The 21,859-nt window shown below is 41.3% G+C and overlaps 1 protein-coding gene across 3 annotated transcripts in view; it reads right to left on the bottom strand.

The window, feature by feature from the left end:
- Nucleotides 1-21,387, bottom strand: part of MITF (melanocyte inducing transcription factor) — a 937,190-nt gene extending 915,803 nt beyond the window's left edge. Inside the window, exon 1 of one of the 3 annotated variants that reach the window (XM_069643815.1) lies at nt 21,144-21,387. In XM_069643815.1, coding sequence (XP_069499916.1) covers nt 21,144-21,247 — 104 coding nt within the window. In that variant the 5' untranslated portion in view covers nt 21,248-21,387. The remainder of the gene's footprint in view (nt 1-21,143) is intronic. The other 2 variants (XM_069643819.1, XM_069643820.1) reach the window with 2 other exon arrangements.
- Nucleotides 21,388-21,859: the final 472 nt, after the last annotated feature.

The raw sequence follows: 21,859 nt of genomic DNA, 5'->3' as shown, positions 1-21,859 counted from the left end.
CCCGTCTCCGCCCATGTAAAAACACTAGGCGTTTACCTGGACGCTGAATCAAACATGCGAAAACATTTTAAAGCTATTGCCTCCTCTCCAGCCTATTCCACCAAACTTATAAAACTTTCCAGGAAATTCCTCACCTCTAACAACTGTCTCACCCTAGCGAGAGCCATCATAGGTAGCAAACTAGACTACTATAATGCTATCCTAGCATGGACCTCCACCAAAAACATCAATAAACTTCAACTACTCCAAAACTATGCCCTAAGAGCAGATTGGGGCCTGAAGCGCTCCAACCACATCTCACATCAGACGGGTTGCACACTGGCTTCCCATCAAAGCCTGCATCGAATTCAAACACCTTGCCATCACCTACCGCTGCCCATGCCTTAGCTCACCGACCGTATCACCAGGAAATACAAATGCGCAATCTCTGCTCCTCCACCACATCAGCTCGTAACATACCCAGATTCGCTAGAAAGAGAGCTGTGGGCTCCTGCTTCACCATCATCGCTCCCGCAATCTGGAACGCCCTCAGTCAGCAGATCCAAGATGAACCTGCTTATGCCCTCTTCCGTAAGAAAGTAAAAACAACAAATATCTGTAAATAAGATGGACTGCCCTACCTTCCCTTAACCTGACTCACTATCTATGATGTAACGCAACTATCATATCCTGTAGGACTCCCCTTCTATGATGTGTGCATTTACTATACTGCGACCATCAACTCCTAACATTGTACATTTAGCGCTGTGATACCTCCGGGTCTGGGTGCTACCAACAAATATATTAATTAATAAACCCTATTTAAGACACTCTCTGCATTGCAGAGTATCTGCTTGTTATGGATTGGGATCCTTTTAATATATTTATTTAAATCACACTGTAATGCAGCAGAAATGTGAAGTAAAAACAAACAGGGAATCAAGCAACATAAAAACAAGTTAAGTTCTTTAAAGAAACACATGATAACTCTTACGAATTCCACAGTGGCACCAGCTTCTACAAATACGCCACCACTGTAATATATCTTTCACTTGAATCACAGAGCAAGTGGTTGACACCGGGACCCTGATAAACACTCCTGCAACAGCCCTGTGAGAAATCTAAATCTTTCTATTGACAGAAATACAACTAGTGGAATAGCTGCTTGAGATATTCACCGATGTTAAGAGGCATTAGCACAATGATTTCTACAACAGTTATTTCTTCTAAATAGTGAACATACCATGTAAGATGCTCTACATTTGCAATAGCAAACTATAAGAACATCCAGAAAAATGTTTTACAGGGAATATAACAAATGTTATGCATGTATTCTATCTGTATAGAATATGTCTGCTAGGCAGTGTGCTGTTACTCTGATGCAATAGGTCACATGTGTGCAACGCGTTCATCTCACATTTACTTCGTGTGTCTTTCGTTGAGCTGCCAGCATCCTAGTAAAATAGAAACAACCCCACTGCAAGTCATGAATCTATAACAGTTGTATCCCTTTCAGCATGTCAACACATTTGAATCAGATTTAAGATGGTTTGTTTCTCTGGCACAACAAACTCCATGAAATGCCCGTACAGACCTATCAAGCAGGCCACACAATATGCACTTGCCACTAGTCACTGGTGCGTAATAGCGAAATCTCGGTGATCCATAACCGGTGTGTTGTATACATGTGGAGATCTGGCATTCGTGTAGGAGGGGCGCATTATTGCCACCTGAACATGTTACTGTCTTGCATATTGAGTTAATGCTGATAGACTGTCAGCCGAATACACAGATGGCATCACAGCCCCTGAACGCAGTGACTCAGGGGACACGAATTCACATTTCAGGCTGTCAGCCATAAAATGTCACACGTCACCTCAATTCTAAACATACACCCAGTGAACCATTTCTTACTCGCCAAGAGTCAAATATAGTGGCAAGTGTAAATGTTGCACCCTGCGTGACTGCCACTCTTGTCCTTAAAACAGACCGTCCTTTATTTTCCTAATACAGAGACCATGCCATTAGTCTATAACACAGACTCTGCCAGCTCTCAGATCTTGGTAATCTATGCATTTTACTTTTTAACAGTAGTATATGCAATACATATTTTGTGAGGTAAGACATGCACTGAGTGCAAGGAGAGGTTTGAAGTGCAAGGTGCTAAGGCAGGGTCTCCTGTTGTTACCACACCTATACCCAGCCAATGAATGCCACCCTGAGGATCCAAACAGACTTCCTTTCTTTGGCAAGGGTACCTAAACTGTAGCCCCACACCCCCTCCCAAATATACACTCCCATACTAACTAGTGGACCCAGTCATATGTCTCTGTGTGCATTGTTTGCATGATGAGACCCTCCCTTGCCTATGTATGTAAAGGAGGACCGAGCTAGGACAGCCACAGGTATGTTAAAAAGGGTGCAGAGTTCTGGCACTGAACAAGGGCTTCAGTGGGTGGCATTCAGTGAACTATCTACCAGCCCTGCATTCTATCTCCATACAGAATATCCAGGAATACTGGTATCAGATTTATTTAAATTGTCATATACTTGTGATATGTAGGATTCCTTTGCAGTGCTCCTACAATCGTGCAGGAACAAATCATGCAGACGCATCACACCCAAGAGAAAATGTAGAGAACATCTGTAGGGGTGGTCTTATTCTCTGGAATTGAAAAGAATACACACTTTAGCCAAAGATTTCAGCTAGTTACTTGACATCTCATCCCAAAATGAATAATAACTAGAGCATTTAAAGGAAGACTAGAAGTATGGGAACAACACTACATTGGGAAATTGCAGCCTCAACATTACATTTTTGGATTACATGGCACACCATTGAAATTGGAAACAAAGCCGCTGCTAGCCACTCGGCTGTTCAAGACTATTCACTTACACATATCCAAGGTTTCAGGATTCTCTGAAAGTACCTCTGTGCTGCTATCAATCCCCATTCCTGCACAAACCCTGAAGAAGCATGAGCATTACTAAGACCCTCAATTGGCCGTGAATCCACGGAAAGAGCAACACGCATCTACAATCGGCCTCCGTGTGGGAGGGGATTACCCTAAACAATCATGACCCACTTAATGAGAAATTCTGCCCAACATCTTTAACAAAAATGGCCTTGGAAATATTCTAAACTGCCTAATCTACATTTTAATGATGATGATGCAGTTGAAAGGAAATGCATAGATTAACAAAAGATTTGATTCGACTGACAAACAACATGGTGCATTTTTGACTTTCACAATTGTTGGAGGAAAGGTTTTATTTATTGGGGATTACTTTTTTGCTGTACCCCGCTTGCTGGACGCTTCTGGTTTATGAATCATGCCGTGAGCCATACAGTACCCCAGAATGCTTCTTGCCAATGCTCATTCATAGCTGCAATATACTCTCACCTGTGATTAAACTAGTACTATGTTTTCTAACATTTCTGTAGTTCTCAAAAAGACATATGAAGCACATTAGAGGTTTAAGGGATGTTCTGAGAGTAGTCAATTAACAGAAATAAACATGGTTTTATATTAAATGTTCTTTTAATTCAACACTGCTCTCGTGTTTCGCAAATCTTCATAAATGTACACACCCTTATAACACAGGATTTAAGCAATGTAGAATTGTAGATAAAAATACAGAATTAACTTGCCTTCTCTGCAAAAATCAGACATGTGTTAGTGTTTCACAGACCCTTTCTAACAAAGAAGGTTAATACCAGAGGCTGTTTTGCTTTTATCTGAAAGTTATGACAGGAGCTAAGCAGATGTCAATGAAAACATATTTTACGCAAAGATTTAGACAGACAAACCGACAAGAACACATACAATAACATATCCTCAAGAGGTAAGTCTATATAAAAGGGAACACTGAATTCCATGGAGCCTGCAGGATGACAGATTGAAACTTCGGGTTAAAAAATATTTTTGTTTATATAAGTATTCAAAAACCTTCAAGAATTAGAAAACAAAAAGTCATAGGTATAGTAGTACAGTATTTCGTTAAGCAGTGGAACTTCAGAAGAAATGTTTAAATAAACATTCTTCCTTATCTCATTCTATTTCGACATCTCTTTCTGCCTTATCTTGTCTCTTTTGTTGTCAAGATCACAAAATGTTATTCTGTGGATTCACACCTTGTGGCTCCAAAGTGGGCAACACAGCCCAATGGTTCATCCATACTGATTGTTTGGAAAACCAGGCTGACAGTTCAGTGTAGAGTAGTAGCAGAGACAGAGACAGCTTTATTTGTCTTGCAAGGCAAAGAACAGATGATAGATCTACATTGACCCGGACCAAACAACAACACGCAGATCCATCCTCTAGACCTTTTCACTTTTAAAGGTCAGGGTATGTGAGCAAGTAAAAATCTAAGAAGAACCTTCTGGATCTGTAGTGCATTTTACTAAATCTATATTTGATCAAACATTAATTTAGCAATAGCTATAGCTAAAATGATCAAACACAATTCTGTGCTATTTCGTGATAAGTTACTATTGATCAGGCATTTTCACAAGTGGTTTGCTTCAGATCTTTTTCCTCCTAAGAGGAGGTAGAATGTATCCATTTGAAACCAAGTGTGTGGGGGATCTGCCTGCCTTAATATCTTCCCTTCATAGTGGGGGGTGGGGACAATTGTGTAAACCCTTTGCTTTTTTGACTGTATATTAATTTAACTCCCAAATAGAGAGGGGAGCTTGGAAGAGTTTGAAACTTATTCCCTCTCTCCTGGCGAGAATAATGTTATAGTCACATAAAGTAGTTGGGGTGTCTTGGCCACAAAAACGAAATTTTAAATTGTTTCCATTCCCAAACCTTGCCTTTAAAACAAAAAGGTCCTGGTTCCTAAAATGATATTCCCAACCTGTACCCCTTCCCAAAATGTGCTTTTAATCAAAAGGTATACTTATCCTAAAATGAAAATCCCAATTTTCACCACTTCTTAAACATTGTATTTAAAAAAAAGGGGCGTCCTTGGCCAAAACGAAATTCCTAAACTGTCCCCACTCCCTAGACCTGTTCTTTAAACGGAGGGGTGCTGCATATCACTGATGCCTGGGTCTTTGGTGCTGGGGGGAGAAGTGCTTTGCAAAAAGAAATTAGTGTAATTTCCCTTGAACAATATACACTCTCTCCTGAAAGTGACTGTGACGAATCAAGTTCCGAGGCACCAGTGGTCCAGGGATGAATATCAGTTTCTAATCCATCAATCAGCCCCACACCTGTAGTACACCAGAAGGGATCTGAACAGATTGGAAACACAAGTCAATTATAAACCTCCTTGTCCAATTTTGGTAACGTGGATGGAATGGCAGGCTTATCTCCGCAAGGTCATGGATCGTTGGTTAGTTGCAAAACAGTGAAAATACAATTATTAACCAATGATAAAAGGAACTGTCCAGTCAAGGTTGTATAAACATATCAGTTTTATTATTATTACTACAAATGGTTCTAGCACACTACAAACAAAAGCCCACCCTGTAAAGGAACACTGAGGACAGACGGTTTCACAAAAGAAAGGGATGCACTCTGACAGGAAGGTAGTAGGTAAAAGAATCAGTCTTAACTGTTCAAGGTTATTTGGTTTCATCTTTGCTAGGGAGAATTCTCAAAAATGTACTAATTCCCTCCACCATAGAGACCCCCAGCAACTTTGCTAGATTTTGAGGACTTGATTTTTTTTAACCTGAAGAGAGTGTGACCCTTTTTCCCACTCTCTCATGTATTTTACTGTGAATTTTACCTCTGTGTTTCTTCTGGTTGTGGAGTCTGACAAACTCCATAGGCATTATCTTTTACACTGTGTCACACAGCACCTTCAGTGCAGTGACACAGAGAAGTCTTCCAGATTTCCCAAAGGTTTAACTACCTTCTCTGGGATAAGCTACTATTTCCCAGAGCAGTGAAGTGAAATTGACTTTACTTACCATTGTAACTTGCTAGACCCAGCACACACTATCTTACAGTAGAGCGATGGAGGGGATACTTAGTATCCCCTTTGTCTAGCTTCTAATGTAACATTTTTATGTTACACTTTTCTCATAGATAGCTGGTGGCAGTGGTTTTGTTTGAACTACCATGGTTTGCATTTACCGCGGGCTGTGTTCAAAGCTGCTGTAAAGCAACCACGGGAGCCATCTTTATCAAAATGGAGCCCAGTCTTTTTCTTTTGCCATTTCTTTGTGGAAAGGTTCTTCTAGAAATCTTCTCTGCACGCCAAACCAGGTTTGGACTCTTTATTCATTTCGCCTTTGGCTGGGTTTCCAAGTGAAACCCGCCTCTGGCTCCAGAGTGTCTGGGGTAGGCAGGATGTGAGGGAGGTGCCCGAAACTCCCTATGCTTAGTCTCCTAGGAGACCCAAATATACTATGTGGTGATTAGCTGGCTGACTGTCCGGCAAGGACAGCCACCCTGCTGGGTGATTGACAGCTAGGCTGGAATGAATGGGTGACAACTGAATAAAAGGCGAGTCTTTTGGCTTGGAGGGCAGCGTCGACCACTGGACGAAAGAAACCGAAGAAGAACTTGAAGAAGACGCCTGCTGCAACTCCTGGACCGTTGGTTTGCCCGGTGAAGCCCTGCTGCAGTGCCAAAACGCCAAGTTCGCATCAACAGAGAAGCCCCTGCAAGGATGACTTTTCCCTTTGAGTTGGTGGGCCCAATCATCTCCAAAGTAAGCCACCTGGACATCCATCTCAGAGCTGGTTGAATTTCCACAGAGTTACTGCTGGAAACCGTATAACCAGGGAGAGGAACACCAGACTGTGTGTGTTGCATTTAAGCTGGCCTAGAGCTTTTGGAAGATCCTCCGGACTCCCAAGGAGCAGGACTGACCAAGCCAGAGCCCCTCAACGGAGTGCAGGACCCCAGAAAAGAGGAAAGTCCATCTCAACAGCTAGGAACCGTGGTGTTGCTATTTGTAGTAAACGCGAGGAGCTGAAACACTGAAAAGCCACTGAAAGTGAAGTTTGCCGGTTGCAAGTTTTGAACTTCCCAGTGCATTGCAGGAGTCCCCCGGTGTGCTCCCTCTTGTCCCCACGACTGAGGCCGATAAACAGTGAGATCTGCAGAGCTGCACAGGAACAGAATTCATCAGCTGCATCTTTTCTTCATTTCTAAGGTACTGTAAAACAAATTCTTACTGTAGAATTGCTTGAAACTTCTACAACTCACAAGTCTAATCAGCGTGTGGCCCTACATTTGATTCTTCTTTTCATCAAAGACTCCTAAGAACTTGTGCAAAGACTTTTCCATTTACTTACCAGAAGTGCTTCATCCTATAGAAGACTTTTGCCCATTGACATTGGCTTAGACAATTGAATTGTATGACTCTTCTTGGAGGATCCAAAAGTATTTGCCTGCTTAAGAATATTTGTGGTCTCTTGTGTTCTAATAACCTTTGCCTTTTACTAACTTTTAAGAGTGTTCTGAATGCCAACAGGAAGATATTAATGTCCCCAGCACGCTAGTTATTGAAGTCACCTGTGGATGTAGGTTGTGTCTGTGGGCCATCTTAAAAGGGTATTTTCTGATTCAGAAACTCAGAGTGTACAGTATTGAAGAATATTTGTGTGTTACTATTCTATTGCTCCCTTCTGAAGAAGGCTTTATAACGGACTGATAAATAAATTCATAATTGTTTATGCAAGAAACCTTGAGTGTAAGAGTTTATTTGAATACCTGTAACTGTGTATCTTTGTGTACCTCCACTACAGCTCACATTTAGCCCTCTTGAGATAAGCTTGGCTGCTCATCACGCTGCCAAAACTGTTTAGTACAAGCTTATACCAAAGGATGGGTTGCCTATACCTGTAGTCAGAGCTGTGTGTAGTGGTCCCAGAGGGTACTGCAACAAACTTTGCCTAAAAATCACCAAGAGAGCAAGGGGTCCTAAATGTCACTAGGGGCCTTCAGAGAAGGGTCATAGGAACAGAACCACAATGTACCTGGTGCTTGAGACGTTCCTGATGCTCGAAAGCATTGAGTTTGTTCCAGGACGCTTTGCAGCTCCTGCAACAGAGTTCAAGACAGGAGACTGCTGTGGGTATCAGCGGCAGGCAGTTTTGCAAGCGTGGCTGGACGGACGACTGCAGACTGGCCTACACGGTGGTTCTGGATCAAGAATTCTTGTCTCTGTGCTGGTTGATGAATTTGGAAGGCTGGTCGAGGCATCTCACGCGGCTTTAGTGACTGCAACGTGACAACAGTCAGTGGTGCAGCCGGTCGCAGTTCGAGGGCTCGACTGCCTTGAAAATCTCCTTAAAACATGGACGCTGGTTGATGCTTGTGTGCCACTCCTCCTAGCAACTTCACAGGGCTTGTGGCGTCCTTTCAAGGTGGACAGCCCAAAGCTGAGGAGAGTGTTTGCAGGCAACAGCATTGTCCTTTGTTCAGAGACTTTCGGGCACTTCCCACCTAAGAAGCTTGCTGGCAGAACCTAGCAGGGCACGCTGTGTGATGGCTGGGTACCGGTTTTGGAGCTGCTGGACGGGTCCTCTGGGTCCGGTATCTCTCTCTGTTCCCTGGGAGATGTTTAGGGGAGGGATCTTGCTCTTGGAAATCCTGGCCTTCCTTCACTGGCGGATGATGTAAGGCAGTCTGTACCTCTAGCCAGGGTCCAAATGAGTCCTTTTCGTACTCCTTTCGAAGTCGTCAGGTGATCTGGCTAGTGAGGGGCTCAGCCCTCTTTAAAAGCCAAATGGACCCCAGTGATTGGCGCAGGCTAAGCCTACCGTAAGGAACCAAACCAGGTCCCCACCAACAATCTTCTCTTATGTGTGAGATCAGGGGCAGAGTCCTTGCAACAGGAAGGTAAGGGCTAACATCATGTACTCCTTAGTCCCACCCATCTTCCTGTCTGTTGTAGATCAAAGTGTCTCACTGGTTAACTGGGCCCTCTGTCACTCTTGATCAAAGCGCAGGTCTCCCTTGAAGTTTGTGACGAGAGCAGAGTTTCTGTCTCCCTTAAATCACATACTTCTACCTCTGAAAGGGGTGCGCTCTGCAGGGGTTGCCTACGGTAAATAGTTGACCCAGACATGCCATTCACTGTCCTTCATACAGGGGGGGTGGGAACTAGCTTCAAGTTGACACATTGCATATCAAAGAGATGTTAGCCCTACCTTCCTTTTATCTGTTCTGCGAACAAGCCCCTTTCGCAGGCTTGCCTCAATTAACTCTCAGCAGTTGAGACAATAGGAAGGCAGATCCATGGAGCATTTGATATTTTAATTAGTCTGTCCATGGCCGGAGGAGGGTGTCGCCTTCCCCCTTTGAGACGTTTTTGATGTAACTGTGGCTGTCACAGTCCAGCTGAACATGACAAGGGAGGATGGCACATGTAGGCTGTGTCCTTCTGGAGTACATGTGACTATTTTTTTTTCTTATGTTTGGTTTGCGCTTTAAACCTTTCATCTGACTTTCATTGTATTTATTGCTCAAATTGCAGAGTGTGGGCTATTAAAATGTTATCCTTATTCTTATTCTTGCTTCATGTTTTGATCCCGCGTGCTTATATTTTACTCTGTTCCTTTATTGTTCATGATGTTGTTCCAGAACGATGTTAGGGCGAATACTACTTTTTTTTTGTTTCCAGAGAGCATTCTTGCCCAACGATCTTCTTCTGGTGTTAGAACAGTTTGTGTGTTCATGAACCATTCTCTTGATTGTTGTCGTTTTTCATTCAGTGCCGGGCATATCATAATTATATGATGAAGGCTCTCGGTCATCTGGGGGTTCTTGCAAAATCAGCAGTATTGTTTGCAATTGGGTATTTGTTTTCTGGCTGCCATTATTTCTCGGGTCGGGAAGATATTTAGCTGCAATCTCATAAATGTGTCTCTTGTTTTAGACGATGGAAATATTTGTAAGTATGAAGGAAGTTGATTGAGTCTTCTGTTGTCAGATGGATTTTGTATGTTGTGCCGGTATTTGTTTTTCTCTCGGTTGGTTTTCATCCAATCATTTTTTTTTAGTTTTGTTTTCGCTTTTTCTGGTCTCTCTGTTAGCATTTCCATCGATATTTCTTGCTCTTTTCTTTTCACTTCTGTCGCTGTTTTTCATTTTTCCAAGACATGATCGCAGTTGCAGCTGTTTTCTGTTCTGAATATTTCCAAAGGTGTGGTGTTGGTTTTAGTCATTATTTTCCTGTATATGTCAAGTTGTTTCCATAAAACAATGGACTCAAGCGATTGAAGTGCAAATTCAGCTCGGATTCGTATGGTAGGTAGGGAAGCTGGCAAATTTAGCACTTTTTTCCAGAAACACCCTTCTAGTTTATCCCAGATGTCATTGTTGATGTTTATCATGCTTTCTGCTCCATATGTTAAGATGGCCGTGACTTTTTGTTTGTAGAATGTAACTACTGGGGTCATGGAGAATTTTCCATACTTTCGATGTATTGTTTTTGCTTGTCGGGCTAGGGACAAGGTTTTTTCTTTAAGATGTGCTGCCCATTCTTCTTCTGTTGTTGATTGGGATATCCATATTCCAAGATATTTTATGGTTTTTACTGTTTCCATTTTTTCCTTGCCTATATAAAAGGAGATGAGCTGGCGATTGATATTGTTTTCTTTTTTAGAGTCATGATTTTAGTTTTTTTCATATTTATTTTCAGTTTGTTCTTTGTCATGTATATTTCAAATTTTTCAAGTGCAATCTGTAATCCTCTCGGAGTTTTGGCCAGGAGTACTATGTCGTCAGCATATATAAAGCAAGGTATCGCTGTGTTATTGATTTTTGGGGGGTTTGTTTGAGGTGTATAGATGTTTCGTTCGAGATCTGCCATATAAGGATGAAATAAAGTGGCTGCCAATGGGCATCCTTGTTTTAGTCCATTCCATGGTCTGATTTGATCCGTGAGTGCTCCTTCTTTCGATAATCTGACTCTAACGCTGGTGTCCGCGTATAAGAGTTTAATCGGTTCGATGATGTCTTTTGGACACTTCCAAGCGGTCAGTTTATCCCATAGAATGTCTCTGTTGACAGAGTCAAATGCTAGCCGTAAGTCGACAAAAGCGGCATAGATTTGGATTTTGTTTCTTATGGCTTCATGCTTTAATATGTTTAGTAGAAATAGGTTGATATTGGTGCCCAGTGTTTTAATGAAACCAGTTTGTCTTGTAGCATATTTTTTTTCTTTTTTTGCCCATCTGTCAAGTTTATCTAGTAATATTTTAGCAAAAATTTTTCCCAAAGGGTCTAGGAGCGCCAGCGGTCCGTAGTTTCGTGGATCTTTTGTGTCACCCTGCTTAAATATGGGTACAATGGTGGCCTGCTACCATGTATTCGGGATTGTTTTTGTGTTTTGTATCATTTGGAAGATGCTTTTGCATATTTCTGTCCATACTGCTGCATTCTGCTTGATTATCATGTTGGACAGGCCATCCGGGTCTGGGGCTCTAGAAGCGTTTAGAGTATTAATCGCCCTTTTTAGATCTTCATGGTCCCATTCCCATTGCCATATGTGTTGCTGTATATTGTTTGCTTCTTTCATTGTGGATTTGCCCCCGTAGATCTCTGTGAAATTGCCGTCCAACTTGCTTCTGGTACATCAGTTACCATGCTGTTTTGTGTGTGGGTTTTGTCATGTAGTAACGCCCATAGTTGTTTTGTGTTTCTGTTCTTTAGTATCAGCAGCATCTTTTCTGCATCCTCTTGTAATATCAAGGCTTTGTTGTTCTTTCGCCAATTTCTGTAATGTTGTTTTGCTGTTTTGATTTCTTTATATTTATCCGGTAAATTTTGTTTCATTAGTAATTTTATTTTTGTTCTCAATTCTCTTTTTTTGTTCATTATATTGTTGTTGTATGCATGGCTGTGTTTCTTAGCTGTTGACTTTCCATTTTGTATATTATTGCATCTGTAAGGAGACAGTAACCATCCATAGTTGCTCTTTTCTAGATCATCTAGTGTTGAGTTATTCATTATTTTTGGCAATTCTTCCATTCTTTTCCCCCCAATTCTTAATCTGTTGTTGCTGATATTTATTTCGATTTTTGTTGAATCTGCTTTATCTTTCACCATTTTTCCAGTATTCAGCATTCTTTCCAGTATATAATGATCACTTTCTTCCGTTTTGATGTTTCTGGATTCCCGCAAATCTTTATGTACATTTTCGGCCATGTATATGTAATCAATTATGGCGGTAGATTTGCCTCTTGCCCAGGTTTCCTTTTGATTTCCAGTGGTTATGTCGAGACTGTCAGATCTCCTAATATTTCTGCAATATAATTCTTTAATCCAGCATTTAGCTCGGGGTGATAGGTTAGATTTTTCTATTTCTTCCCCTTTTGCATTGAATATATGGATGTTTAAATCGCTGCATAATATAAATTCTATCTCGTTATATTTTCCTTTGGTGTTATCTATTGCTGATGTTACTGTGTCTATAAATTTCTCGTACGTTATTCCTGCTGGGTTCCAATATAGGTTCATTAGGGCCCATAAGCATTCCTTCTTATGATCCTTAACTGTAGATTATTTCTCTTTATTGTCTGTTCGTTGCTTGAGTATGGTAATTTGAGTCCATGGGTTTAAGTTGTTGTGTTCTAGTATGTCAATGTTTTGTCCATTTTTGATTAAAGTTAGGAGTCCGGAAGACAGTCTGCCTTTTTGCTTTTGGATTGCAGAATTCATTAGTATGGTGTATCCATCTGCTATTGGTTGTTGCGTTATCCATGACTCTTGGATGCAGATTATGTCAGCCATTATAAGATTTGAATTTGTTGTATTGAATAAATGGCTGTGTCCCTGCGTGTTCCATGAGCAGATCCTGGTTGGATGTAGACTTTCTTCCTTTTTTTTTAATTTAAAATGTTGTTTTTGATGCAAACGCATCTTTACAAAATATCAATACAATACTTATGCAGTTCCTTACTTTACAACATTATATAAAAGAACTTTCATAATTGCAAATGTTAAAAAAAAACAAGTGAATATATACCTATCCTTGCAACATGTATCTACAAAAAATAAGGGCTATGCAGAAGAAATAATGAATACGATTTGATTGCAAGATTCACTAATATAGAAGTTATAACATGTAAATTAGAATGAAAAGTAAATGTATCGACTTATAAACTTTAAGTCACACTACACAAATTTAAAGCTGAATCAATAATTTTCACTAGACGAACAGTTGCAAGAATGATGGAGTTACAAGATCCCCACATGCAACGAGACCATATTAATTCTCTCCCAACTTGTGAATGTGTATTGGTGAAAGCATAGAAATTAGATATTCTGTCTGTTTCAAAGAAAGGACATATAAGAAATAGATGTTTTAAGGTTTCAGGGATATTCGTATATTTACAGAATCTGCACAAAGTATTTTCCACACTCTTAGCATCTTTTACCCAATGTTGTGTGCGTACATTTGTGTGAAGAAGATCTAAACGGAAACGCATATATATTGCATTCGAATTTCCGCACTCGGGCATAGCAAAAGATAGGGTAGGCGTGGAATTTGATTGTGTCTAAAGGAAGAATATTCAGAGAATGAAGAATACGATGCAATTTGATCACAGGTATTTGCCCAATAATTCCAAAAAAGACGTTTGTGTGCAGTGATTATTTGATGTTCTAAATCTTGAGAGGCGATATTTATCCCAGAAAGAATCGAGAATATCCGCTTTTGAAAATTCTTTATCGACCTTGGATGTAAAGTATGTAACATGAAATAGAGGTCTTCATAAAGTGAATTTTCAATTGGAAAATTCATCATGGCAAATATTTTAAGAATACACCAATTATACCGTGCAGACAGCGAATTGAGGCCTAGTTCGTGGCGAAGGATGGCATTGGGAAGATATGAGGGGAATCCCAAAGTAGCCTTCCATAATTTTGCTTGATGTTTATTAAAAAAAGTGGATAGATCTAAGAGACAAATATCAAGACCATATAAAATAATTGCTTCCACAGGTACCAAGGAAAAACTACAATATTTTCAAAAAATTATTTTCATTTGATTCTGTAAAGGTATGATTTTTCCACATAAAGCTTTATGCCAGAAAAAAGCAGAGGAATTATTAGCGAGATTGTAACCAAGATAAATAGTCTGGTCAACAATTTGTATACGATTTTGATTGATATGCCAACAAAATCTGCGCACCTTTTTCTTAGATGATAGAACTAGGATGTTGGATTTAGCAAAATGTATTGTGAGGTTGTTTATTACACAGAATTGATAGAAGATTTCGAGTTTTTTCTGGAGACCTGAGTGTGTGCTATCAAAAAGTAGCACATCGTCCGCATACGCTAGCCACGAATGTTTAAGCTTGCCAAGTTGAACCGCGTTAATTAGTGGAGAATCCCAGAGGTCTTCAATATCCGACAGATAGAGGTTGAAAAGCACTGCCGCGAGGTTACAACCTTGTTTCACACCAATTGATGTAGGGATAGCCTCAGTCAGTAGGCCGTTGTTAGAGATACGAACTCTGAAGGAGGTCTGGTAGTGCAGCAAAGCTATAAGTGCAACTAGGGGAGTCGGAAATTTTAGTTTTAACATTTTTTCCCAGAGTTTACTGCGAATAACGCAATCAAATGCGGACAACAGGTCTAGAGAAGCAATAAAGACAGGTCCAGTAAGGGAATTGTGTACCCCCGCAGTAAGATGGGCTAAAATAGTTGCATTTAATTGGGTTCCCAGATGTTTTCCGAAACCTGTCTGTGCTTTGTTTAATATGTGTTTTTCTACTATATGTTTTTCAAAATCTTGTAAAAGAAGTAGTGTGAAAACCTTAGCTGCGACATCAATCAATGCTATGGGCCTGAAATTTAAAGGATTGTTTAACGGCCCTTGCTTATGTAAGGGGATAATAATGGAAGATGTCCATGAAGCTGGAAGCCTTTTTGCAACAAAGATGGACTGAAAAATCCTTAAAAGTGTATCAGCCCAGAATAGCGGGTCGTCTTTGATGACACAGGGTGGGAGACCATCAGGGCCTGCACATTTTGAGCTTTTCAATTTAGATATAGCAAAGAGGACATCTTCTAAAGACCAAGGACAAAGCAGAGGAATCTGTGAAAGTAACACCTTGATATCAACTTCTTTAAAGCAACTTGGTAAAAGATATTTTTGTTTAAAGAAAACAGCCAAGAGTTGCCATCCAGGGCGGTTTCAAAAGAGGGTTGAATATAATTGTTAGAACCCCTAAGAATTTTCCATATTTCCCTGATATTTCTTTCTTCCTTTAATTGTTATCTTCTTTGGTTGTGTCTATCTTCTGCATTTGGGGTAAGTTCTCTGATTGCCTCCATATTCCATATTTTCTATAAAGGTCATGACGACTTTGGTAATCTTTGTTGTCATTTGCTCTACTCTCATACATGTCGCCATCGTTCTTGTGTTCCGGTGATGTATTCCTATAGACATCGTCCAGTTCGTATTTGCTTTGGTTCATTTCAGGCTGGGTCCAGCTTACTGTTTTTTGTTTTTTTCTCCCCTCTCTGTGTTGTGTATTTCTTCGATCAGGGTCACTTCGAAGCCTAGCTGCTTACAAATATTTTTATTGTCTATCATTTTGTTCAGTGTTTTTTCAGAGTCAAAAAGTATCTTCACTTGGGCCAATGTTATTTCATCACAGAATTCGACTGTTCTTATATCTTTTGTTATAATTTCTTTCATGTTAGGAATGACTTGTATCAATCTTAGTACATTTGAGCGGTCCATGATTAGGTTATCATTTTTTGTTGTTATTCTTGATAATTTTATTTTCATGACTTTTATTTCTGTCTGCTGTTTTTGTGTAAGCACAAAAATTGGCAGTTTTATTATTTTTTCTGTTTCTCCATCGGTTGTTTTATCATCATCGCTGTTGCTTTGGGACTCCCTTATGGGTGAGGGATGGTTATTCGCATCCGATGCTGTTTCATCGTTGTTTTCCCATTCTATTTTGGATATTTCATCGAGTGTCATTTCATATCCTGATTCTTCGAGGTTTTGATCTTCTTCTGGCTTCTCACCTTCATACTCATCTACCGTAATCAATGATGCCTCTGCCATTTCGATTTGGGCTTCTTCAGATTGATCAATTTCGTCCTCCGTATAGGTTGATTAGTTCATCTAATTCTGTGTCTACTTCATTGTTGTCTGGGTTTTTCTTTTTTGCTTTGGGTTCAAGTTTATTTTGTTTATTCTGCTGTGTTGCTTTGTTCATCTTGGGATGTAATTCTTTTGGAGGATTTGTTAGATTTCTCAAGAATGCTCGTGAGCCCCTTTGCTTTTTTTGTTTATTGGGTATTGTTCCTTTTTTTTCTTGCTCTCTGTTGGGCTGTATCTTGTTTCCTTTGGAGAAGATTTCATACGTCACTTTCCCTTTTGAATGGTGTATAAGTCCCTCATCGTCAATTGGTTTGTTAATCTCTTTTCCTTTGTCTGTATCTGTATAGGTGTGTACCTTCCTTTCCTTGGAGGGTTCACCTGTAAGGTCAATAAGATTTATTTCTGCAGCAGTAAGGTTCCTATTTGCTTCATGTTTTTCCACTAAATAAGAGGGTTTGTTGTTCTCAGTCCATTCTTGCTGTTTTTTCATATTACTATGACTTTGGTATATTGGATGAAACATCTGCTTTGATTTCACTTGGTTAGTTTCTGTCATCATTTTAATTAGTGCGTGAGTGAGGTCTGTTTTTTCAGCTCTGTCGCTACGGGCGATGTCAAATAGCCTTCTTTGCCATAAGTGGCTATTTTGTGCTTCGATGTCTAGTCGCTCCAATATTTTATTCATGCGTTGCTATAGATAACTTTGTTTGGAGTGTATCAAAGCCATGAGTGTTGTTTGGTCTTTTATTGAGTCTACTAGTGCCTCTTGTAGCTTCATGTACGGTAATAAAGATTGCGTTGTAGTTGTTATCAACATATTTTGTAAGTCTAGCTTTGAAGTTGGTATTGATGCTAGCTCGTGGTCCGAGCGGAGGTCGCAGCTGCATTTATCTGATGTTTCTAAGTTTGGAATTTGTGTTTTTTTCCCCCTTCTATATTCGTGTTGTTTGGGTTTGGTGCTCTTTTATCTCTGCTATAGAAATCTTGTTCTTTTGATGTTGGTACTTTCCCTTTTAGTGGCTTTTGTATCCATAGACCTGTGTCTGTTTTCTTTGTCAGTAATGATGAATTACCGAAGACTTCTTTTCTTCTTTCATGATTCATCATTAGGTTTTCGATTTCTGTTATGTCAAGTGATAATCTTGCAGCTTTAGGATGTGTATTCTCATTTTTCTTTGGGTCAAGTTGTTGCAAGTGTCTGCGACTTTCATACAGGGCCTGCCATTTCTTTTGGGCTTTGGCAGCTTTTTCTTGTTGGGTTATAAGTTTTCTTTCTTTGTCTTCTCTTCGTTCTTGTAGTGCCAGTGGATTGGGTGTCTTCTCGTTACCCTTTGTCTCACCCTCCAAAGTTATTTTTGTTTTATCTTTTGGGCTGGTGGGAGTTCTGTTGTTTTGTTCCACCTTTATGGCCTCTATTTCCCCAGATGCTAAGTGGCCGGTTACAGGCTTCGCGTTTATTTCAAGTGCGTTTAGTAACTCTTTGGTCGAGGGGTTTTCTGTTGTGTCTTCTTTCATGTTTGGAGATGGAGAATTGCTGGTATTTCTCTCATTTTCATTGTGTGTATGGGTTGTTGAATTCATTTCTGTTTCTCCACATTTGTTGATGTCACTTTCCATGCAGGTGTTTGGGGCTTCGGTATTGCATTCCCTTAGGGAGGTGTCTCTGTAAATGGCGCCTAATTTGATTATTGCGTGTTGTGTTTCAGGCGTCTCCATTGACTTTCCTCTAAGATTCATATGCAGCGGTGTTAAGTTAGCGGTTTTTCCGTGCTTTGTTGTCCAAATCATTGGGTAGTTGTTTCCTTGGGTTCCGTTTGCAGGGCCCTTGTCTGGATGTGTCTGTCAGACCGTTGTATCTTGCAGTGGATCAAAGGCTATATGCCCGCAGTCTCCACTGTCAATTCTTGCCCAGTCCCTATTTGCTTTGTGAGGATTTTCTGCGCCAGGTTCTGTTTTAATTTCAACTGCCTTGCACCATCGCCACCAAACAGCCACACAACAGCCTCGGGGCTTTACACCTGTCGGGCTTAACGCTGCAAGGGTGGTAGCCTCCGGTCTTTGAATGATCGCAGGATCACGTGAAGGAGTCACGTGTCACGATGTTGCCCCGCCTCCTCCAGGAAGCGCGATGGAACGGCAGTTGCCGGCAAGAGCGTAGATGAGCTCGCAGTGCCGGATTAATATGCACAAGTAAGTTCAGTCCGGGTCCAATGCACTCTAGCTACTGGGTAGCACACCTGTGACTATACGTTTGTTGTGGCGTGAGCAGAGAAATGTGTGCGGCATAGCCCCACACATTTTCGTAGGCTGATCTCCCATCATCCATTTTCATTTGTAAAAATCAAAAAATCCCATGCAGGTACACACTCCCCATGCGGATGGTCGCATTCCTCACAGTGACTCTGAGAGCAAAACGATTTTTGCATTGCTTTTTGGTGAAAAGGAAACCGGATGCTATTTACCACATGCATTTTTACGAATCTGTGTTTTCAAAACAGCAAGCATTTAGCAAGTGTGCAGAGAAACCCCATGTATCAAGCAGTGTACATGTAATGTGTGACCTGTTTAAAAAATCGTAACGGTGCTTTGTTGTTCATATAAATTTTATGAAGTACTATTTATCTGTTTATTGTTGGAGTTTTGTTTGGTGCCAAAGAGAAAGTGGCATGTGTAACCAGTCAAAAGAAATTATTCCTTGAACACATACTTTAAAAAAATATCTATTCTCTTTATACCCCGGCCTGGTACTTGGCTCATTGTTGGCACGGGGGCAGGTGCCTACTTGGCTCTATACGAGTCATAGTTAATGCGTACGAATCCAAAGAAATTAATGGTCTTTTGTGGGCTCTGGGCTCTCTCTTCATTGGGAAGGGGGAAAGGACCTTCCTATGTTGAGTGGGGTCTCCCAAAATATCGCTAAAATTCATCAGAAATGAATAGGAATGGCACAATGGCGGGTTAAGTGGATGACCGCTTAGTAGAGTGAAATATATTTTGGAAGAGCAAGCAAAGACAGGAGAGAGTTGTCCCTGAACTATACAAGATCTATTCCATTATATTAAATTGCATGATAGCAATGGGAGACCAGAACATTTCGGTAGAAGAGAGACAAACTTGGGCTATTTCAGGAACAGGAGAGTCAAAATGATTCTATGGGAAGCAATCATGTGGTGGAAGTAAAAAAAAGACAATGACAAAAACCATCTTCAATAAGATATAACGGACCCATGTGCAGCAATTATGTCGCTCATGAATCAACACCAATATATGCTTAAACAACTTTGTTAGTTCTTTTTTTTATTAATAACAAAATCAAAAGCATTGACCCATCAGTCAGAACTTTACCAAACAACAGCGTAGACGGGGGGAGGGGAGCAAACAGTAGGCAGTCAGGTTACGTCTCTTAATAAAGCTCTCCTCATTGCTTATTATTTTTTCTTAATGTATTACTGAAAAGAAATCACTGCATAAGCAAATACATTTTTTTAAAAAAGGTTGAATTGGCTTAGCCTAAACTTTACTCTGAGTTATGTGCTGATTGTCCAGCAAAGCTTTAACTAAATGGCCCATCTGACCAGCGTCCAACTCTAAATTGGCCCTGTTAATGATCCCACATGCTTTGCATTATGTGATGCTCTGCACGTGAAGCTAGCAATGCTGTGACAGTATCTGCTGCGCACGAAAAAACACTACAAGAAATGTTTTAAAAAGGCACGCAGCACTTTTCGAAGTTCCTCTCAACGTCGCAAAGCCCTTCCCCGTAACCACCCCCCCGCCCGGCCCCCCTCCCCCGACACACACACACACACACACACACAGGCAGTGGAAGAAAGGCATCTGTTTTGAACAAAGTACACATGTAGACATAGGTGCGAGCGGCTATGCGTTACCTTAACTGAGGAAACGTGAACCACTTTGGTACAGAGACTGCTTACTTGTAGCCGCTGGATCGATGCCTTACAAGATTATTAATGACAGCAAAGATTCAAATAATAAATGCATGCTCTACAGCTATACACTCAGACGGATTGCAGTACTCTTCACCCTGCGACTGTTCATTTATTTATCTTGCGTTTGTGCAAAACAAAGTCGCCCAGGGGCCCAAGTGCTGACCCATTTCTTTTATTGCGCTGTCTTTCTCTTCACGGGCGCCCGGATTTTTTTGCAATAATACAGAACACCACGTAGAAGGCAGCCACTCCTACTTCCTACGTTTGGATCATATTGGTTCATGGTGGCACAACCCGTGATACTACTGGCATCACATTTGCATGTATGCTGGGGGCCCCTCGTAGTCCCTTAATAGAGTCTAACAGTTATTTCCGATGGTGGTGTACATTTTAGGGAAATTTGGGGTTGATATTAAACTCACCATGGTTATCCAATGTATCATATAGACAGTGTAATTGTGGGGGACGTGACTATGCAAAATTCAAAACCTCACAAGCCAGTTGTGTACATAGAAACTGCTTTGATTTGTGTAACAGTGTGCACACAAAAAACGGATACCAATCACTTTAAACGTTAAAAAAAAAGCACCTTTCTATGTATCCACTGGTGGTTTCGCCAGTGTTCCCGCTCTGAAAATAGTACTCGGCTACACGCGCGTCACTCAGAGCACATTTAATGCTGACGCTTGAAGCTGCCAAAAACATCTCTAAGCAAATACGCAGACTGCGCGCTGACACCATCTCCCAACTACAGTACCCATCACACAGGCATAGTCACTGGTTTGAAGTGCATCTGGTACTCGCAAAACTAAAAAGCACAATCTGCCACAGTGCATTGATAGTGGAGCTGCAGGGCTATCGCTGACTGTAAACCTTCCAACTCTGCAGGCATGAAACTTGTCCCAGTTACTCAGGAGTGGAGACACCTCTGTGGGCCACTTCTGCAAGTTGGCCGTAAGAGGCATCTTCCACTAAATGAAATCAAGGAACTTGGGCAAGTGGCAAAATGTGCCCCGCGCAGCGTTGCTAATTTTCTTTAACATTGCAACATAGCGGTGCAACGATCAAGGGTGTATTAAAATATCAATATCACTTGTCCTGGGAAATCCGGCTCCTGCCATCCAGGTCCATGCCAAGTTGCAAGCGCATCTCGAGCTCGCAGCTGTCACTAACCTGCATTTGATGGGCTGGCTTTTCAGCTCGTAGTACGTCTTGGGCTCTTCGTGAAATTCATCACTGACCTCGAAATCCGCCACTATGCCAGATTCAGAATGCATGGCGGCCAGTGTCACTGGGGCAAAACGACAAACGAGTGGACATAGGCAGCACGCAGGGCTGTCAGTGCCAGCTGGCTGTGCTCGCAGTGCCAGCCACAGTCCACTCCCCTGCCCCCCCACGCCGCCTGCACACTTTCAGCTGCGCTGCGCGGCTGGCTGACGGGGGTTGTAGTTTTCATGTTTAGAGGCTCAGAGCTAGTGTATGGGAAACGGAGGTGTATCTAACTATGTGGCCCATCATGCATATCGGCACTGGGAAAAAATAACACGTAATGACAGCGGACCATGCGAGCTCAATTGTATTTACTTCGATTGTTAATGTTCAGATGCTGACCGCGCGTAGCCCGGGAGCAGTAGACACAGAAATAGGACCATAGAAAGATCCAGACTCCCCTCCTTGAACAACTTCAAGGCCAAGAGCGTGCGCTTATGCGGTCGGATCTGCATGGGTCGGGGTTACCGCTCCGGCGCTCATCCCACTCGCGGGCTTCACTCTCAACTCTTAACACCAACGGCTGTCAGATTAGGATGCTTGTTCCGGGTACTGCGATATTCTTTTTTTGTGCTCGCCTAGTACCAAGATTTTTTTCTTTTACTTTTTCGCACGAGCTG

Source organism: Ambystoma mexicanum, chromosome 2p, assembly GCF_040938575.1.
Source record: "Ambystoma mexicanum isolate Mex_15411 chromosome 2p, UKY_AmexF1_1, whole genome shotgun sequence".
Classification (NCBI taxonomy): domain Eukaryota; kingdom Metazoa; phylum Chordata; class Amphibia; order Caudata; family Ambystomatidae; genus Ambystoma; species Ambystoma mexicanum.
The sequence above is the reverse complement of the archived record's forward strand: the minus strand, read 5'-3'. Positions and strand labels throughout refer to the sequence as shown.